We start from the raw sequence: 20,994 nt of genomic DNA, 5'->3' as shown, positions 1-20,994 counted from the left end.
TAGTTCCTTTAATATATGTTAATGTTTTACAGGTGAACCTATAGCTCTCTTTTTGTGAAGGATGCTTGTATTTTGAAAATGAAAAATGCCTTTTGTGTTTATTTTGAACAAAAAAAAGGATGCAGCTGCATTTCGTTTAGTCATAAGAGCATTTTGACACTGTGGTAAAAGTGATAAAGAATATAAACACTGATTACCAAAACAGAAAGAATGCTTGCAAACTTGTACAAAGATTGTTTATAAATCTGTTGTTTTTTATGAATATGTAATTACATTGGTTTACAGTAATACCTTGATAATTAAAGCAATGCACTCACTGTCTTGTATTTGGTGTTTGTGTGTCTTAACTTCTCCTCCACTCTTCCTCAGAGTCACAGTCTTCTTCTTTATCTGGTATCTTTAACCTACTCCACTGTCTGAAAAACATCACGTGAGGATGATTTTATTCATGATGAAGATGATGATGGATGGAATGAATAAAATCTTTCCGTTTAAATTTTGTAAAATATAAAAATGAAACAATTTAAGGTAATTCAAGAAATTAATAAAGCTGAATTAATTATGAAAGGTTTATACTATGACTTTTTCCATAAAGAAATTTTATTTCAAATTGCCGTCTCTCAAAAGTCTGTTTTTCCTAATTCACCTGCTTTCAAGTCTAAATAATGTAAATAGTAAGAACCACTTGTGCATAGCAACATCCATGCAACAGCGGCCCCTGCTTGTTAACTACATACACTACACACACACTATGAAATATATAGTATACTGTGCTATACATACACTATACATTAATAATACACTATTATGCAGTATATATAATAGAAATCGAAGAGAATACCATGATATAGCGTACTATTTGATAATATACATGAAAGCACAATACTAAACAAATAGAGAAAGCAGACAATTTTGAAGCATTTTGGTTTGAAAAGTGACTGAAACAAGTATCAATCCAAACAGTTGCAGATTCATTTTCTAATGATCTACTAATTCCAACATAAATGTGATTGGCTGTTTTCCCAGGCATCTGATTGGCTGTTTTTTGTGTGTGATCTGATTGGCTGCAGTAGTCTAGGCAGTGTTTTTAATCTGCGGAACACGGAAGTGACAAACAGACGCGGTTGAAACTTTTATAGTTCAGTCATTTATATAAGATATTATTGCAACGAAGTTATGAAGTTACGACAACCACTTAGCTAAGCCTCATATCCGCCATGTTTATCTTTCTTTTACCGTTTAATACAACCAAACAGACGTCCTTGTTTACTTTGTGACAAACTAGTTCATAACTAAGAAACTTGACGATGGATAAAACACCGTTAGCTTATTCGATTATAATAGCCGCGTTTCTCGTAAGCATTCCTGTGGTTTTAGCGGCTCAGCAGCCCAACATCGTGGTTATCCTGGCAGATGACTTCGGTTGGCATGATGTCGGCTACCACAGCTCAGAGATCAGCACCCCAAACCTGGACAAGCTGTCAGCAGCAGGAGTCCGCCTGGAGAACTACTATGTTCAGCCTCTGTGTACCCCCTCCAGAAACCAGCTCATGACCGGGAGATACCAGGTGAGACCCACACCCTGCTGCCTGCATCAGGGCTGTGTTTCTAGGCTTGTTCGCATCCTTAAAGGTGGGTACAGACCAGGCAGTGGTGGAAGAAGTACCCAGATCCTTAATTTAAGTAAAGGTAGCAATACGACACTGTACAAGTAGGAGAATTTCTCAACACATAAAGGAACACATCAACCTTCAGTTTATCACAAACAATCAACAAATCAACAAATTTGGAGACGGTAAGGGAGAAGTGAACTGAAAAGTAACTAAAGCTGTCAGACAAATGTAGTGGAGTAGAAGTATGAAGTTGCATAAAATGGAAATACTGAAGTACAAGTACCTCAGATGTGTACAGCACTTGAGTAAATGTACTTAGTTTTCCACCACCAGTCAAAACATGATGATTATATGTCTTGGATCTTTTTTAGGACGCTCCTCTATACCCTACATCCCTCTATCTTTGAAAGAACACCACGTGTAGTAACATGATATTCTTAGACAGGACATGCTGTAGAGATGCTACGCTCGTTGTGGATGTTTTAGTTTACTGTGGCAATAAACCTTTTCTCTGATTCTGATATCTCCTAAGAGGGTTGAAATGTGCTTTAACTAATCCAGGTTACAATGTTGCTGTCAGGTGAAAATGTCATCTCATCCAGCTCCTTTGCACAACGGTCCTAAAAGCTGGACTCCGATTCAACTTAAGAAGACATGCAAATTGACAAAACACAAGAAAGTTAAAGAAATCGCTTCACCAATTTGACAATATAAACAAATACAAACACTACACAAAAAGATAAAGTAAGGGATGAGTCCTTACAGTTCATCCTGAGGGGAACATGAATGTCTGAACATTTTTTTTGTACCAATTAATTTAGAAAATTAGGATATCCTGGTTTTTCCCCCAGAAAAGTTGTTTAGACTGGTGGCAAGTGTCTTTTTTTCGGCTAGGGTTCGGCTGGGGCCGGTCACAGACTACAGACTGATGGCAGCATTAATGTAGAGCACAGTAGTTTCTGTGATAACAGAATCATGAAAGTAATCGTGAAACTGAGAATTTAAAAGAGCTATAAGACAGATTCCATAGGGCCCTACATTAAGTCTAAAATCTAACTGGAGATTTGAAAAATACATGTCAACATAATTCCCAGTGGCCTTGTCCTGGTGGGGGGCAACTTAGGCCCGGTGGACCACCAGGCTTGCAATACACTGGGGGGACGGACCCTGGAAAACTGTCAGACAAATGGAGTGTAGTAAAAACTACAATATTTATCTCTGACATGTAGTAGAAGTAGTGGTAGTGGAGTACAAGTATAACGGAGCAGGAAGTGGAGCCTTGTGAGAGTGCGTAACGCATCGTATGAATGTGTTTTTGAGCAACAAACTGTCCGTTTAAAGGACAATTCTGGTGCAGGGTGATCGCTATGATACCAATACTGGTATCGGTATCGTCTCCGATACTGCCTAAAATGCTGGTATCGGTATCGGTAAGTACTGGAGTTAATGCACCGATCCGATACCACGTAATAAAGCCCTAAAGAAAATCTACGTTAAAGTAGTTTATTTATGTTCTTTTTCCGTTATAACTGACTGTCAAACTGCAGAATAAAATAAAGTTCATGTTTCACGAAGAGTTTAACCTGAGCCAGACCGACAACAAAGATAGAAATCATATCACATCCATACAGGGATAGTAGTAATCATTTGTTAAAATATATGACACACTGGTATCGGATTGGTACTCAGTATCGGCCGATACGCAAGTTCAGGGTATCAGAATCGGTGTCGGGAAGGAAAAAATGGTATTGGGCCATCTCTAATTTCTACATTTGAATTTTGTGTGAAAGCAACAAGAGAATTGCATATACTGTAAAAAATAAACTAAAGAAGCTTTAAAGGAAGGTATTATTCATAAGAACCTTCATACTAAAGGAGCCTCTGCTGCATCGTGATGACAAGTCACCTCCAGGGCAGGACTTTGTATTTGTACACTTTTCCGTGTTTTAGAAGAACTTTCCAGCGATAACAGTCTAACTTGGACACTGGTGGAAAGTAGAACAAGAGGACAAAGTCGTTATTTTGAAACTTTTGTTTGCGTCACTGTCACCACTGAAGCTGATGGTTCCCCATTTTTGCTATTCTTACATCTTTCTTTGTGCCATTATTAAATTCCTAACAATATGGGTTTGTTTTTTTAACCTCAGATCCACACGGGCATGCAGCATCAGATCATCTGGCCCTGTCAGCCCTACTGTGTGCCTCTGGATGAGAAAATGCTGCCCCAGCTGATGAAGGAGGCGGGGTACGCCACGCACATGGTGGGCAAGTGGCACCTGGGCATGTACAAGAAGGACTGCCTGCCCACACGCCGCGGCTTTGACACATACTTTGGTATATTTTATTAAATATAAAGCCTTTGATGTAACTATGGATGCAGCTTTATTCCTAATATTACACATCAGGGCTGCAACTAACGCTTATTTTCATTGTCGATTAATCTGTTGATTATTTTCTCGATGAATCGATCAGTTGATTGGTCTATAAAATGTCAGAAAATGGTGAAAAATGTTGATCAGTTTTCCCCAAAGCCCAAGATAACGTCCTCAAATGTCTTGTTTTGGCCATAACTTAAAGATATTCAGTTTACTGTCACAGAGGGAAGAGGAAACTAGGAAATATTCACATTTAAGAAGCTGGAATAAAAAAAATAAATAACTCAACCTGATTAATCCATTAATCCATTTATCAAAATAGTTGGTGATTGATTTAATCAGTTAATTGATTCATCTTTGCAGCTCTATTACACAGTTATATTTGGATTAATGTGTGCTCCAGGCTACCTCACGGGCAGCGAGGATTACTTCACTCATGTCCGCTGTGTTCCCGTCCCCGCTCTGGAGCTGACTCGCTGTGCGTTGGACCTGCGGGAAGGAGAAGAGGTCGCCACCGGATACAAAGGAGTCTATTCCACTGAGCTGCTCACCCAGAGGGCCACCAGCATCATTGGAAAACACAACTCTAACAAGGTGTGACACACACACACACACACATACACACACATTGTCACACACGCACACAGTGTCACAATGTAGAGCAGTAAAGCCTGTTTTTGATCATCTGATTAACTTTATCTCGACAGCTATTGGACGGAAGAATAGATGACTCCTAATTGCCATGAAGTATTTCTGATTGTTGTTACAAGAGGAGAGTCTCACATGCTGTTTTCTTTACCTTTCAGCCACTCTTCCTCTACGTGGCGTTGCAAGCAGTCCATGCACCCCTGCAGGTGCCCGAGCGCTACGTGGCCCCCTACAGTTTTATCAAAGACCCCAATCGCAGGCTGTATGCCGGCATGGTGTCGGCCATGGACGAGGCAGTGGGCAACATCACTCTGGCTTTGCAGCAGGGAGGACTTTGGGACAACACGATCCTGGTGTTCTCAACAGGTATGTTTTTGGAAAGAGTAGCTGGATAATGAACAATTCATCTCCTTTAGAATCTCGTTGAAACGTTTTAAGACGTAAGAAAATGCTGCACATTGCTGACGCACTGGATCGTCGTACTTTATTGGAGTGAACTAACTAACATTTTAAATGGAAACCTACAATGAAAGAGCACATAAATAGGATAATCAGGTAAATGCCTCTGGGAATGCTTATATATTTTCCACAGCTTTTATTTTGTTGTTGCCATCGGACTCTTTTATAGCGCGCCAGAATGGAAACCAAATCAGTGAGTGCTATGTAAAGAGCAATTACATTTTATGTCCGCAGACTCGAAACCACATTTTCTTTGTGCATCAAAGCCAGTTTTCCAGGGTTGAGAAGAGTTCAGGTGACGGGTTTATTGAGTTAAAGCATCAGAGGGTTAGATAACACATTTGATTACACAACATGGTCAGGAGGTAAGCACATGACACCAATATCCTTGCATGTTTAAGTGAGACACTACAGGTAAATGGGGTAAATATTTTAACTAATAGATACAGTATAGTATCAACATGAAACTTCCCCAGTTGATAACTTACATTAAGACAATCATCTATCATTTGTTGTTATGCAAATTAGGCATTGTCTTGTTAAATATGTGCTAATTTGCATACATTTTGTAGAACAGAAATGTGAACATTGGATTAAACCAGGTTTAAAATTCCTCATTTTGTTGACATATTAGAGTAAAATGTTTTTACAGAGGGGGTTCTGGACATCTCTTTTTATTACTCCATGAATCAGAAAATACTGTCCAGCCATAAAAAAAAAAAAATCTTTTTCACCATGTTTTTAGGAATAAAATGTTCTTTAAAGCGTAACTCTCGCCAAAATGCAACCTAGGGTCTTTTTGTGAATGTACCCGAGTCAAACTTTCGTTTAAAAGCAAATTTAGGACGGAATCGCCACTTTTAAGATTTACCGTATTTTCATTTTTCGGTCAAATGGCCTTTTGAATGGGAGTGCTAGGGGCACTTTATGCTAGCCTCAAAATAGCTATTTTTTAAACACTAAGAAGGCTCGATACATCATGAAACTTTGCTTGAAGTATCACCAGGGGCTCTACACCTTAACGAAAGCATCGACAACATTGTTTGTGTACCCAGAGTTTACTAAAAAGAAAGGTTTTGAGCAACTTTTGAGAAAAATTATTCTGAGAAAACGGCCTTTAAAGATAGGGACTTTAAAATTCCAGACATTTTTGCAACACACTACAGATGAATACGGTAAAAGAAAATAACTACTAAATATTCTTAAATGTTATGTTTAAATATGAAAACGAGGAATTATCTAATGCTAACTTTTGGTAAATTTAGGACAAAGGAATAGACAAAGTAGTAAAATAAACACCTAAATGTGTATTTTGGGTGTTTTGTTTTCCCCCACTACTCTGAATGAACACATGTTATGGTAGCAAAATAGCCCAAAATCTCAAAATTGACCAGTGCAAACAATGTCTTTCCTTAAAGGTCCAGTGTGTAATGTGTTTAGTTGTTCATTATCAAAATCTGTGTTGCCCGTTCACAAACTTGTCCTTTTTCATGAATATTTACCTCCACCATCAATTCCAAGTATTCCTATTGGCTTGAAATTTTACATTTGCATTTGCATGAACTGGGGTAGACGCTCCATATTCATGCGCCATCTTGAAATACGTTAGCCGGTAAGGGACATACAGGACACACTGCTCCGCCTTTCGCGTTTTTCGCTGTCACACGATAAACTCACAGGTGCTGCTAATGCTGCTAATGGGTATCTTATCGTATTCAAAATCCAAATTTCAGGAACAGGAGTCTTCTTCTTCTTCGCCCAGAAAAATAAAAAGGATATTGAAAAGAGCAAGAGACCGGCTTTTTGAAGCGTGAAGGCTACCGTAGCTGTAATATGTACTTTGAACTGCGTGGTGCGAGAGATATATCAGTCCTTCCAGAAAAATGCAGAGTTTTTTGTGATTGTTGCAGGCAAAAATCCTTGATTATGCGGCACGTTTTCTGCGTTTTATGCGATGGAATATGCGGGATATTTATGCAATTTTATGCGATGAAATTGCGGGAACTTGCAAAAACTGCGGTTTCATCGTGGCTTCATCGCGGGGTTTGCAGCTTTTCGATGACCCAATCAACCTTCCCATGGCAACAGGAGAAAATGGCTGCTCTTGTGTGAAGTAAACGCAACATTTTTCAACTTTCTGCTAAGATATATGTGACTTTTTTGCAATGAAAATGCGGGGATTATGAAATGATGCAAGCCCCGCATATTTTTCACAGAAATCGTCAATTTATGCGGCGTATTTGAAAAAATGCGGCCCCCGCATAAATATGCAGACTTCGGAATCGCGTTTTTCTGGAGGGACTGATATATGATCTCACCGCTAGATGGGAGAAATTCCTACACATTGGACCTTTAATGTTTGCAACATTTCCAGGGCTGTTTTTAACTGAAAAGTGTTCTTGTAATACTCTGGATGTCCACTAGAGAGCAGTGTTTTGCTGTATTTGCTCTATCAGGATTTTCGGTCAGGATCTCTGTCAAACAGGGTGTGGAGATTTACAGACAGAAAGCACACTGAAGGAACAATTTAATTGGCTCGTCTCTCCATATATACACCACTGGAGTCTCCAGTGTACGGTTGAACCTTGAACCCATCATATAGACCTTTTGATGAAGAACATATTATGGCCAAAGATGACGGCATGCAGCATCATCTTAACATGCGCCTGCTCTCAGGTTTCCACATATGGAACTTCTAATGAATTGCATTGCATCTGAACTAGGTAACTTCTTTTTTGAGGGTTATTTTTAGGGATTTTAAAGGGTAATTAGACTTCAGGAACAATGCTGTGAAAGTAAAGTGCAAGTTTTTTTTATGCCTGCAGTAGGTGGCCTGTTTCATTGTTCTTCTTCCACACATTTGGTTGGCTCTGACTGGAAGAATTCAACCAGCCATATGCCGGGCAGACACCGACTCTGCTGATGTGACGCTCCCTGCTTCCTTCTGTGTCAATGGTTATGTAATACCTGACCAGTATATAAAGGCATATAAACATCCCTTACCAAAAACCGTCTCGAGTAAGGTCTATCAATGGATTTATGTACGATAACACAATTTAGTCATTTTCAAGCTGTTATAATTGACCCACATGTATCAGGCTCAACAGGAAATAAATGAGCCCTAACCTTGAAATTCCTTTATGATGAAAGTTTCTGCCTCACCGGGACTTTACTGTAAACTTTGAGGGGAAGCTGGGAAAGAGAGAGAGAGAATATCGGCCTGTAGAGAGCCAAAGCAGCTTGAAAAGGCATTAAAGAGCAGACAGTCTTTTCCAGAACAGCTCGGGAATCAGTACAAACTACTTCCTGGACTCACATGACACAGGGAGCCCTGCCTGGATGTGATTGGGCAAGTGTGTTTATACTGGACAGGCGTGTGTGTGTGTGTGTGTGTGTGTGTGTGTGTGTGTGTGTGTGTGTGTGTGTGTGTGTGTGTGTGTGTGTGTGTGTGTGTGTGTCCTAACGGGGGGAGGGAGGGGGGGGGGACGACAAATGGATGATCATTGCTGGATTCCCGGAGTGAGTGTCTCAACAACTTTTGGATGGATTGCCATGAAACTTGGTCCAAACATCCATGTTGCCCTTTAGGATGAATTGTAATTACTTCCTCTGACCTTTCCTCTAGAACCATCAATAGGTCAAAATGTTAAAGCTTTAGTGCGTAACTTTTTGATATTAATGAACGTCCGTTACATTCAAGCCATTGCCAAATGAGTTGCTACAAAGCTAACTAAGACTATCAGCTCCACACAACTCTCTCTGTATTTCTCAGTATGGCTATGTTCAGAAGATTGTGGCGTCCGGTGACTTTCCCGCACAGAAGCTCGAGTGAAGATAATGACCTCTTCTGAAGGGGGGGGAGCGTGCGTGTGAGATCACAGAAGGCTTGTATCATGTGGACGCGCTGACAGTGTTGTTGTCATTACTTAGAATTCCTCATGGGGGCGACAGAAACTTCGCACTATAGCTTTAATTTGTCCAATTTTGGTTTATGACCAAATACCTGCTAAAACGCTAATCTAAGATTGTGACCGTGGCAAACGTTATACCTGCCTAACATCAGCATTATTAGCATGTTGCTGTTAGCATGTAGCACAGCCTCACAGAGCTGCTAGCACAGCTGTAGCCACGTTTACGTTACAATGTGGTGCGGCCGCATAATGCTCCCTTCACAAACCTTAGTGTAAACAAAAATGTTCCCATTTATCCAGCAGTGGGTTGCGTCTCTGAAGGTATTTTCATTCTCACATATATCTACTTTCTGCCTGAAAAGATGAAATGTTTGCAAAAATCAATATTTCCACTCTGCTCCCCTCTCTTTTTTTCTTCACTGGAAGTTCATGAAATCAGCATTCTGTGGAAATATTGCATTGGTCGGTTGGTTTGGATTCTATATGGGGCTAGTGAGGCTGAAGATCCTTAGTCTTCTACAGCATTCAGTACACTGACACCTCCCCAGATCTCATCTTTATGCCTTTATTTTCATATTTACTGATGTGAAATCCCTGATCGATCTTTTTTCTCCTTGTGGCATGACTTTTTGTCCCTAGATAACGGAGGTCAGACGCTGAGCGGTGGCAGCAACTGGCCACTGCGAGGGAGGAAGTGGTCGCTGTGGGAAGGCGGGATCCGTGGAGTCGGATTCGTCGCCAGCCCGCTACTGAAGCAACCCGGGACCGTCAGCCGCGAACTCATCCACATCTCCGATTGGCTGCCAACACTTGTCGGCCTGGCAGGAGGGAGCACCAACGGTTCAAAGCCGCTGGACGGATTCAACGTGTGGAACACAATCAGGTGAGCTGAGCTGTTTGTACTGTAAATATTTTTCACACATCTGGGACTCAAACTCCCGGCTGAGAGTGATTCTTGGGTGGCAGGTCAGCCTGTGGCCTGAGTTTACAGCGTGAGTGATACCAGCTCTTAATTTTGACAGCCTGCCCTCTCTTTGTGCCTCTTTCCGATCCCCCCCCCCCCCCATGTGCACCCGCACCAACTCCCTCTGCCTGTCTCCCTGACCCAGCGTCTTTTTCTTTTAGGAGCCCCTGCTCCTTCAATAAGCCCTTTGTTACTGTGGCAATGGGAGCTCAAGGAGAAGGAAATTCCATCAGTCACTCTCACACAAATCTGTAGTTCCTTCCATCCCTTTCTTTTTTTCCCCCTTATCCTCTCCCCATCCCCACCTCTGCCGCTACGATTTATGAAAGCCTGCTATTGGACAAGCGTATTAGTTTAGCTGCAAATCCTTTTATGTGGCAACATACTTAAAAATGTTGTAACTCTTTTATGCGTAATATATTTAATTATGTTTTGCGAAGAAACTGTTGGCAGACCACAGATGCACTTTCCATGTCAGTTTGTCATCGCACAGGCTGTCACTGACTCCTGTTTGACTGACACATTATATTTGTAAACTAAATGTGGACTCAGTGAAAGGAGGTGAAATTGAGGGCTGCAGCAGAGCCCCAGCAGAAAATCAAGGCTTAGCCTGGACCGCAAACTACTACTCACAGCCTCCACTTGACTCGATTGGCTGACGCACGTCAGCTGACCGCTGGCTGCTGCCGCTGCCGTGTGAGCTGCACAACAACGCCGGGCACAAACAGCTGTTTTTTTCCCCGCTGCTTTACAGTTTCATTTTGTTTTTTTATTTGGCTCGCCTGTTGCAGAAAACAGCAGCTTCGCCGGTGGAATAAAAACCAAATGAAGGCCCAGAACAGTAGGCAGGCAGGAGAGAGTTATTTTAGTTGTGTTATCAGACACTGTGGTCAGTCAGAGCAGTGTGTTTTCTCTGTGGTGAGGTGCGGTCAGAGCATATGACTGCCTGGTGAACAACGGCCAGCTGGTTTACATTTACAGATCCCAGTGGATTTTACAATGCATGAGTCAGACATGGTGTTGTGGATGTGTGTGTGATGGGTTGTGTATCCATATGTTAAAGAGTTACCCTTTTTTTTTATCTTACAGCAAAGGGTTCGCCTCACCCAGACTGGAGCTGCTGCACAACATTGACCCTCTGTATGTTGACATCGCTCCATGTAAGTTCACATGTTTCACTGCACACTAACAGGGCTTTTTTCCAGTCTGTCTACACTGTGATTTATAGTCACAAGAACTAATACCTCCAGCAGGGTTTCATTTGTGCATTTGGACAAAGTTGAGGTTGAGTTTCCTAACTGTCCTGCGCTGTGTAAGTATGTATGTACAGCATGTATGTACGTATGCTCCCACCCAGATGTGGTAAAGAGAGAATTTTGACATGAATTTTGAAATCCGATCTTGTGAAATACAAACAAGCTGCAGAGATCCCATCACTTCCCTGCCAACAGGCTGAGATCAATTTCACTTCTTTATGTAAATCTGGAAATTCAGTTTGCGTCCAGTTTATGTCATACCAATGCAGCGACAGAGAAACTTCCATCATCACAGTCATCCGTCCCTTGCTTTAAAGGAACACGCCACCGTTTGTTGAAATAGGGTTAGTCACCGTCTCCTCTATATTTATATAGGTGGGCAAACGCATTTTTGTCTCAGTGCATGCATTGTCTTAGTCCAGCAGCGCCGCTGCTAGCTTAGCTTAGCGTAGTGAATGGAATCCTTTGTTGCCGGTTAGCATGTCGTGCGTAAAAGTGAGCCAACAAAAAACAACCTAATAACTTCTTGTGGCCTGCGTATTCACAACAAGTACAAATAGCAATGCAGATTAAGACTAGACGATTTCCTGGGCAGATATTGATTTGGGACTATATTGGGACGAAGCACTGCTACTTGGGCGCAGAGATATCACGCAGCAACTCTGTGTGAGTACAGGTCTAATAAGAGTCGATCTATCCCGTAAAATAACCATGCGTCATGTTTACAATAATCACTTACTCTGTGGACAGCTGTTTATTGGGTCCATTTGGCGTTTTTTCCAGTTGACTTTATCGCACCGGAAAAAAAGTCGAGGACTGCAGGATGGATTAACACCGAGAAATCCTCGGTAGCTGTGACACAACTGCGGGCACGCTCATCTTGATCTGACACGTTGAACCTGGTCATCGATGGCAGTACCTTGTCCCACTCGCCACAGCACAGACACTCTATTTCAGTCGGCATAGGTTGGCATATTCCCCCACACTCACACCACCAGTTTGTGCCGGCTCTCATCCTCACATCCTACATTTTGTTGTAGATGTACAGTAAATATTGAATGTTGGATCATGTCCTCTCATCACACCCATCATTATGGCCTTGACTGTGAATGTGAGTTAACTTGTGAACAGTTCAACCAGAACTGGTGCGTCGGTCTGCCACTTTCCAGACTGAAATATCTCGACAACAACCGGGTGTGATATTGCATAAATATGAGAATGAGGGCACACATTTTCAGACAGTCTCTCCTGGAAACATTCATAGTGTTGTTCACATGAGAAGTCACAGCTCTCTTTTTTCAACTATTTCTAAGAGAGAAGTTCAAGGTATGATGGGGAGAGAGTTTCTGAAGCGATTTGACCGTCCGACAAGCACTTCTGACGCTGTATACGAGCAGCTTAGGTAAAGCCTCACAGAGCTGCTAGCACGGCTGCTGACTCTTGAGTTTTCAGGGCAGCAGTTTTCAGATTACATTATGTGCTTACATAATTGCAAAAGGGTTCTCGACTGTTGTAGAAAGAAGTGGCTGATCTTTAATGTAATATCTACATTGCCCGTTATCAGCAACCATTCATCCAATGTTCCAAAGGCCCATTCTGTTTACTAATCTGATATCATTTTAAAAGGCTAACTGGGAAAACATTGGAGAACCCGTTTGCAATTATGTAAACACATAATGTAATCTGAAAACTGATTAAAAAAGCAAGCAACTGATCTCAGCTGGTATTCTGTCTGTAATGGAGTGGAATGAAAATTTCTAAGTGACCCCAAACTTTTGACCGGTAGTGTATGTCTCCTTTAATATTCTTTTAATCATCCGCTGACCTCTCACCCTAGTTAGGAACTACTGATTTAAACTCATCCATCGATCCTTTATCTATAAATCCTGTTCGTGGTCACGGGGAGTGGAGTGGAGTGGAGTGGAGTGGAGTGGAGTGGAGGTTTTCTCAGCTCACACTGGGAGAGAGGCGGGGTAACACACTGGACTGGTCACCAGTCTGTCACAGGGCTGACAAATATAGACCGACAACCATTTAGTTCATTGTTGGTAAACCTAACCTGCATGTCTTTGGACTGTTGGAGGTAACCAGTACGGACACATGGAGAGCATTTCTTTAACCATTAATCATCTCCCGGTGACAACAGTTTGATGAAAACCTCATGTTCCTCGCTGTGTTTCCATGTCTGCGATGCGCGTCCCTTCATTTCTAATGTTGTTATTCTACTGTTTTCTCTCTCTTCCCACTGTGGCCAAGTTGTAGTATCAAGACGCTCATTGTTTGAGCCGGTATACACAAATACACTAGACATCGTGAATCCAATTAACTTGAGTCAAAGCAGACTGGGGCCTAAGAATAGCATAGTGCTACATAACATCGGACTAAACTCACATTAGAAATCCACCTTGTTTATTATGAGTGTTTGAAATTTGTTTTGAGTGGATAAAGAGTGTATAAGGAATCTGGCTGGGGGTAAATCTCACATGGTGTCTGGATTATTATCAGTAGAGATCCTTTTAATTTGGGTAGCTTTATGAAATGTATATACATGTTTCTAGCCTGTGAATGTAATATTTTAGAACTATTCGCTGTCTCTAATTAAAAGGAAACATATTTCCACTTTTGTACAAAGGTGAACTGGAATTCTTTTTTTATTAAACTTTATTTTTTTTATCTCATATTCTAGTTATGTCTTTGTGATAATTGTAGTGATAGCTGTATTGGTCCTCATAAAATTGTATTTGTTATACTTTGTTATACTATTGTTATATATTGTTATACTTATACTGTTATACTTTGTGTGTGTGTGTTTCAGGGAGGCTTTCAGACACAGTGGAGTGGTCTCATTCTTGTCTAAACCACTTAATATTAGGTGGTCCTTTGTGGATAATGCTGCACCTTTAGTTACACATTCAAAAATAGTAGAGGTATAGGAGGAGTACATTTTTGGACTGAAATGTTTCACAGATGTGCCATAGTGGGCACATAATGGGTCGTTATGAGAATAGATGCATACCGTTTCTTTCATCTTGTAAAAGTAAGTCGTTTTCCTCTTCTAGCATATAGTAGGTGTGGGAGAAGACTAGTTAGCAATACCGTATGTGGCACTGCAGTATAAATTGGTAATTGGATGCAAAAAGGATTTATTTTTTTTATAAAGCTCTAAGGGGTTGCTGGTGTCTATCACATGAAACTGGAACCTTAAAAGGTTAGTACAGATCACATGTCCACCTGAGTCAGTGTGTAACAGTGGCGGCCAGCCCTGATTTAATATGAAAGTCACCTGCCAAACGTTACAGAGATTTGGGTTCAACTTCTGCTTCAAACCGAGTTGCTGGCGTTCACTAGAGGGAAGCTGGTGAGAAATCATACTCTTATGGTGTGTTCACACCAAACGTGACTCGAACGTTTCGCGCAGAGCGATTACATACAAAGTCACTGCAAAGAAGCAAATAGACCCAAATTTGCATTGTGCTTTCATGTCATAAGCGCAAGTTTTTACATTTTTAAACTTGAGTGAGAAATTTGCGCAACGCTGTGTCGCGAAAGCCTATCCTCCGGATGATGTTATGAACCCAGACATGACGGTGTTTAGTTTTCCAACATATCTCAGACTTCTACAACAAGTACAAAGCAGTGACAGTGGTTATTTCCTCCATGGTCGAGGACGAAAAGAAACGTCGTTGGTATCTACACCTGCACGTCTCGAGCGAGTAACGCAAATAAACACAAATGATCCCTTATGGTTAAACTCGGGCAAGTAACCCAAGGCGAAATTTGCCTCTCATTTCGTGTTAAAGGTAGCATTAAAGGTACAAAAGGTAAGGTAACTAAATGTAAATATGTGTAAGGAACCGTCGTGTGTTGTACCTGTGTCAGGTATACAGCGAAAAGATTGTCCCACACCAGAAGGGTCAATTCAACCTTTTTTACAGCTCAAAGCAGCATTAATTGATTTATTTTTGCCACTTGGGTGCGCTGACATATCATCTCTTTATAAAGTCTTTATAAAAGCCAACAGTTGCCTATTTACATATCCAGTTGGACATAAGTTCCTCCTTTTTAGCTCTGTTTTGGTCTCCACAAACTCTTGAGAAAAATATCTGGATCTTTAGCCGCTAAATGCTCCACTATTTTCACCAGCTAGTCACTAACTGCTGCAACTGGAAACGAGGTTGATGGGGGTTGGCGGACCAAAACATTAAAGTTGTGGACCGTAAATACAAAACATTGAGCTGAAAGGCACTTAAACGCTCCGCAAAGCTGAAATAATCCTTTTTGACAATACATAAAAGAATTACATTTTCACCTACAACCTCATCTAACCAACAACTACTGGGAAAACACCCAAATAGCCTGTTTACATAAAAAGTTTATTTTTAGTCTTATCACTGATTTATTGCATTTTTTACACAACTGTTTATACAGCTATAAGCCAGCGGAGCTCAAACGATCGTCCAAGTTTACTGTTGGTCATTACGATCTAAATCATCTGGATGATGAGAGAAAAGCACGGCTGCTTTATAAGCATTCATGTTTTATGTTTGATTCTTTATTGTCAGCTACCACAGTGACAACCAGCTCCTCCTGATGCATTACAGGCGGAGACTCCTCTTTTCCTATTAACCCAGACTCTCTTTGAGACTCTGCTTCTCCACGTTTCTTCCTTCCTTTTCTCCCTTCATGCTTCTTCTCTTGGTTTCTCTGTTTAGCTCATAAAAGAGCTTTGTCCCCTTTTAACATACTTTCTCCTTTCAAGTTGCTTTTCAAAATCCCCCTTCTTTGCTCTCACTCTGTGTGAGAAGAGGGATCCCGGCTAAATGGGTCACAGAGGGGTCCCTGAACTTCTCGCGGAGAAACCCTGGACTTGACCCAAGCCTTAAATCACCCCCAAATTTCCCAATCCATATTCCTCTGCTCTCTCAGGGTCTCTTCTCACTCTTCCTCCCCCTCGCCTCCCTCCTTTTTCTTGAGCCCATTTGTGGATTCTCCTGCTGTGGATCCAGATGAGCAAGGCCCTGCTTTGAGGCGCTCATGCAAAGAATGAATGTAAGAAATGAACAGTTGGGGTTTTGAGGCCCCTTTTCCTTAAAGAAGCAAGTGTAAGAAGAGCTAGAAATTAAACCTAACCCGCCTGCTTACATAACAGTTTTAACACCTGAATCTGGCATGCTGTCAATACCGCACTTTACCCTTCTTATGCAACGGATTAGAGCTCTGCAAGTCTAGTTGTTTACACAAATCTGGTTTCTAGGTTCAGGGATTGCTCCGCGTTGAGTAACCCAGCTTAATGCATGTGAGAGCAATTAAGAGACCCACATGTCATTTTGCGCAATGATCAGTGAAGAATTCAATGTCAGAGCTTTTATCATGCGGTTGCAAAAACGCTGAGATCGGAAATGTTTTAATTCTCCAGTCATGTCGCTGTGGTTGAATCGACTCTATAAAAACGAGCTGGGATGGGAACGTGGGCTTCGGGTGGGTGGCGATTTGTCTATATGCAAAGAATGTGAGGAAATACTTGTTTTTGACAGCGTCAGGACGCTGAAATTACTTGCAAATCTGTCTAATCAGGACCATATTGCCGGGGTCAAACACAGCATGAACCTGAGAATACTCTCAAGGCTTTTTTTTTTAGAGGTGTGCTCACTTCTGGGACACATTTTCCGTAAGAGCAGAAATAGCTCGTGGCAGGAGGCTGCAGAAATGTCTGGACATCCTCAGAACAAAGATAAATTATTTACTTTTGCCTTATGAAACTGGAAAAAATGATGCCAGTTTGTAACTCTGACCCTTGTTCCTCGTTTGCTTACCGCTCAAACCTGCCCATCTGCAGCAATGGCAAATTATTCATTGTGCTTGGCAGAAATGAAAAGACTGGTGCTGAGTAGACCACATTACCACCATATTTGTCAAATTCCTCCAGCCCTAAAAGTTCCACGTATTTGAGGAAATTCATACACACAACAATCTCTGTTCTTAAAGGAAAGGATTGTTTTAAAGTGCTCAAGTCCTGCTGTTTCCCTGTTGATTTTACAGCACAGAAAGAGGCCTTTCTTATTGGTATATTTATTTTGACACCTTCACTTGATTCCCAGGTATGCACTGACATTTGGTGCCAGTCTACCGACTCGTATGGTTTACATAGACATCCACAGAGGGCGTTTGTATCCCGTGGTAGTTTAATATTGTCTTAATCAGCGGTTTTTAGTTTAATACATATTTTTACAGATCTATGACCTCCATGATCGGCTCCGTCCTCTGCTCTCTGCAGGTCCTGGCACCAAGCGTCAGTTAACTTTGGATCAGGTGGTCAGCGGAGCCTCCCGGGCCAACTCTGGCTTCAATGTGTCCATTCACGCCGCCATTCGATCCTCAAACTGGAAGCTGCTGACTGGCTACCCAGGTCAGTATCTCCTGTCACCCGTAATGACATGTTTAGTCTAAGTGGGAAGCGTGAAATCAAACACGCTTATGCACGGAAACACATTCACTTCTTATCTCTGCTAATCAGTGGTGGAAGAAGTATTATGGTATGCAGAGGCATTATCAGCAAAATGTACTTTAAGTATCCAGGTAAAAGTACTTGTTATGTAGAAAAGACAGCAGAGAAGAAGCTAGTTTTGCCTTTTTATATACAGTTAGTTTAGTCCAGTGGTTCCCAATCTAGGGGTCGGGCCCCTCCAAAGGGTCACAAGATAAATCTGAGGGGTTGTGAGGTGATTTATTGGAGAAAGAATAAGATAAAACACACCCAAACTATATTATCTTTTTGTAACTTATTGGATAATTTTACCCTTTTTTGCCCTTTTTTAAATGAAACCGTGTGAGATGTTTGGAGAGGAAATGTCTCATTGGTGACTTTTAGAAATTACTTATAGACATCTAAAATGTGACGGGCCTCAACTAGATGCTGTTTTTTTGTAAAGGGTCACAAGCCAAAAAATGTCGGGAGCCACTGATTTATTCTTTAACAATGCATTGTATTGTATAAGCTTATTATTTGTCTTTTCAATGCACTGCAGTAAAAAGTACAATATTTGCCTCTGAAATGTACTGCAGTAGAAGTGTTGGCGGACATTTGTTCCTTTGTTTGGTCGGTAATTAACGCGTGGCCTCGGTGTAGATGCGTGTTTTGAACAAACAATTGCCAATCAATAACTTGTTGTCCAAGAGTTCAAACTTAAAGTTGGATATGACAATCTGTTTATTTGAAATAAAAAAACAACATAATAGTTCTTCTTTTACGTACGTTTTCACCATACACCTAACCACGGTCAAAAAACTGTGACCTTGCTGTGCGCAACACAGCTGAACCTATTACGCCACATTTAAATAAACTTTTTCCACCCCCAGCGTCACACGCTGGTTGCCAATGAAATGGCTCCAACAAGAAGTATGAAATAGCATTGAATGGAAATACTCAAAGTATCTCAAAGAGTACAGTAGTTGTGTAAATATTCTTACTGCTAATGTCTATCTTATTTCCTCGAAGGCTGTGACGTTTGGTTCCCGCAGCCCGGCCATAACAGCTCCAAGTCGAGCCGCTCCAGGGTGGATCCACTGAAGTCCATAATGCTGTTTGACATAGAAAAAGATCCAGAGGAGAGGAATGAATTATCCACTCAGTTCCCCACAGTAGTTGAGTATCTCCTCGGTAGGCTTCAGCAATACCAGAAGGGGGCTGTGCCGATAAACTTCCCCAGTGATGACCCCAGATGTGACCCAGGCCCCACTGGAGCCTGGGGACCCTGGGCTTAGATGGCCATGACGATGAGGATTTATATATTTTATTTTTTATGACCAACTAGATTCTTTACATTTTCATCAACCAACGGAGAAACTTAATAGTCATTAATTGACTGAGAGATGCTGCCGTTATTATTGATCTCTGTGTCCCTGCTCTGCTTTCGGAGGTTTAGTTAAGGCGATTGCGTAAATGCTGTCAGCTACACATGTTGCTGATTTGTAAAGACTATACCTCCCTGCAGTTTCAGGTATTTGCACTTCATTTGTCTACTGTTGAGAAGCCGCAAGGCTCCTTGCATGTGTCAAACAAAGAAAAATGACTGTTTTTAAACCTGAGAGAAATATTTCAATACCAACCAAACTATGGTGTCTTTTTGGAGCTTTTTTTTAATGATTGTACAGGAGAGAGCAAAATGTTAGATGTTGCCTTTTGAAACATGTAACCATCACCAGGGCAAGATTTCTGTAGGGAACTATATGTCACCAAATCACAGAGTAATGTGCCACACGTGGAGAGCAAAAACAAAGCTAAAAGGAGAGCGAATACTGGACTTACATTTGTAAGGTTGCCAGAAACACGACTGCAAATGAATGCTAATGGTGCTCTGTATTTACTGGATGTGCAAATGAGCAACCGTTTGCTAACAAGACCTTTATAAGGTCAATGTTGTGATGTTGCATTGCCCCTATATAGCCAAAATGTTATATTTCAGGTTTAAAAGGCTTTAAATGAAGTGTGCTCTACTTTGTTTTTGCAAAGTGCCTATTGATAGAGGCTTAAGATGTGTTATCCAATTTATGTTTTTTGGGTTCTGGAACACAAAAAAATTGAATAATAAAGTGGCGAAAATGCTGTGAAACTGTTCATAAAACAGACAAAAAAGATTCCGGATGCTAATATTAAGTGTTTTTTTTTACGTTATTTGTTCCCCTTCCAGTTGCCTTATAGTTAACGAGTAGGTGCTTTATGGGTAAGCAGTGTATTTCTGTTTAGAGGTTAAAAATGTGTGGAATTTCTTGTGCACTTGAGGTATCCTTTTTGTTATGCCTTCTGCAATTACTCCCACATGCCACATGTCATTCATGAATGTAAAGTTCTCAAGGAGGTAATTAGATAGAGTTATGGTGATATATATCCTGGGATGCTGCTGTGGATAAAGATTGTCACCACATCCTGGGAAACTAACATACTAAAGAATACAAAGCAGATACTTCCATAGGGATGATTTGCATATTTGGAATCTAAGCAGGAGAAACTAATTTCCTTAAGACATCCACCCTCTTTGACATTTGGCCTCTTGGTGATTGACCTCCTCCCACTGGCTGCAGCACGCAGACTACCACAGGAAATGCTCCCTGCAGAGAGTGGGCGTCCCTGTCCTAATGTGGACTATGACCCTTAACCTGCCATGTGAATTGATTGGTATCTGAGCAAGGCAAACAACAATGCTGCTTACTGTGGATAACAGGAGAGCTGTATAGAGTCAGATGTCACGGACTCTTGTTTTCTTTATAAATCTGGTGTTGTTTTTTTTTTGGAACAATTGTTAGAACCATCAGCATAGAAGCCAAAGCTGTGTTGTTGATTTTCATGTTGTAGTGTGGGCTCTACTGTTTGTACAGCATGATTATGAAACAATAATCCTGAACTGAGCTGGATATGAGTCTACCATTATTGGAATAGTTGGACGTTTTGGAAAATTCACTTTCCTGCCGAGAGTTAGATATAAAGATTGATACCAAACCACTCTGTTTTCTAAATATGAAGCTACAACCAGGAGAAAGTTAGCTTAACATAAAAACAGGAAACAAGGGGAAACGGCTAGCCTGGCCAAGAAATAGTCCAAAACATAACCCCTGTAAAGCCGCAACTTTTCATTTTTACACTTTGGTTTTTGTACAGAACAAAAAAGATATACTGTGTTATTTACAGGTGCTTGTAGGCACATTTTCCTACTTTTAGAAAGAGCTAGGCTAGCTGTTTCCAGTCTTTATGCTAAACTAAGCTAATTTAGCTTT

At 41.1% G+C, this 20,994-nt stretch overlaps 1 protein-coding gene across 1 annotated transcript; it reads left to right on the top strand.

The window, feature by feature from the left end:
* The first annotated feature begins 1,085 nt into the window (after positions 1–1,085).
* arsb (arylsulfatase B) lies at positions 1,086–20,192 on the top strand. Its single transcript, XM_031317513.2, has 8 exons — positions 1,086–1,568; positions 3,761–3,947; positions 4,392–4,582; positions 4,795–5,002; positions 9,646–9,889; positions 11,060–11,130; positions 17,501–17,632; positions 18,722–20,192. The coding sequence occupies exons 1-8, from the start codon at positions 1,308–1,310 to the stop codon at positions 18,985–18,987; spliced, it is 1,560 nt and encodes a 519-aa protein (XP_031173373.1). The 5' UTR covers positions 1,086–1,307; the 3' UTR covers positions 18,988–20,192.
* The last annotated feature ends 802 nt before the right edge of the window (positions 20,193–20,994 follow it).

This window comes from Sander lucioperca, chromosome 14, assembly GCF_008315115.2.
Source record: "Sander lucioperca isolate FBNREF2018 chromosome 14, SLUC_FBN_1.2, whole genome shotgun sequence".
In the NCBI taxonomy this organism is placed as follows: Eukaryota; Metazoa; Chordata; class Actinopteri; order Perciformes; family Percidae; genus Sander; species Sander lucioperca.
The sequence above is the reverse complement of the archived record's forward strand: the minus strand, read 5'-3'. Positions and strand labels throughout refer to the sequence as shown.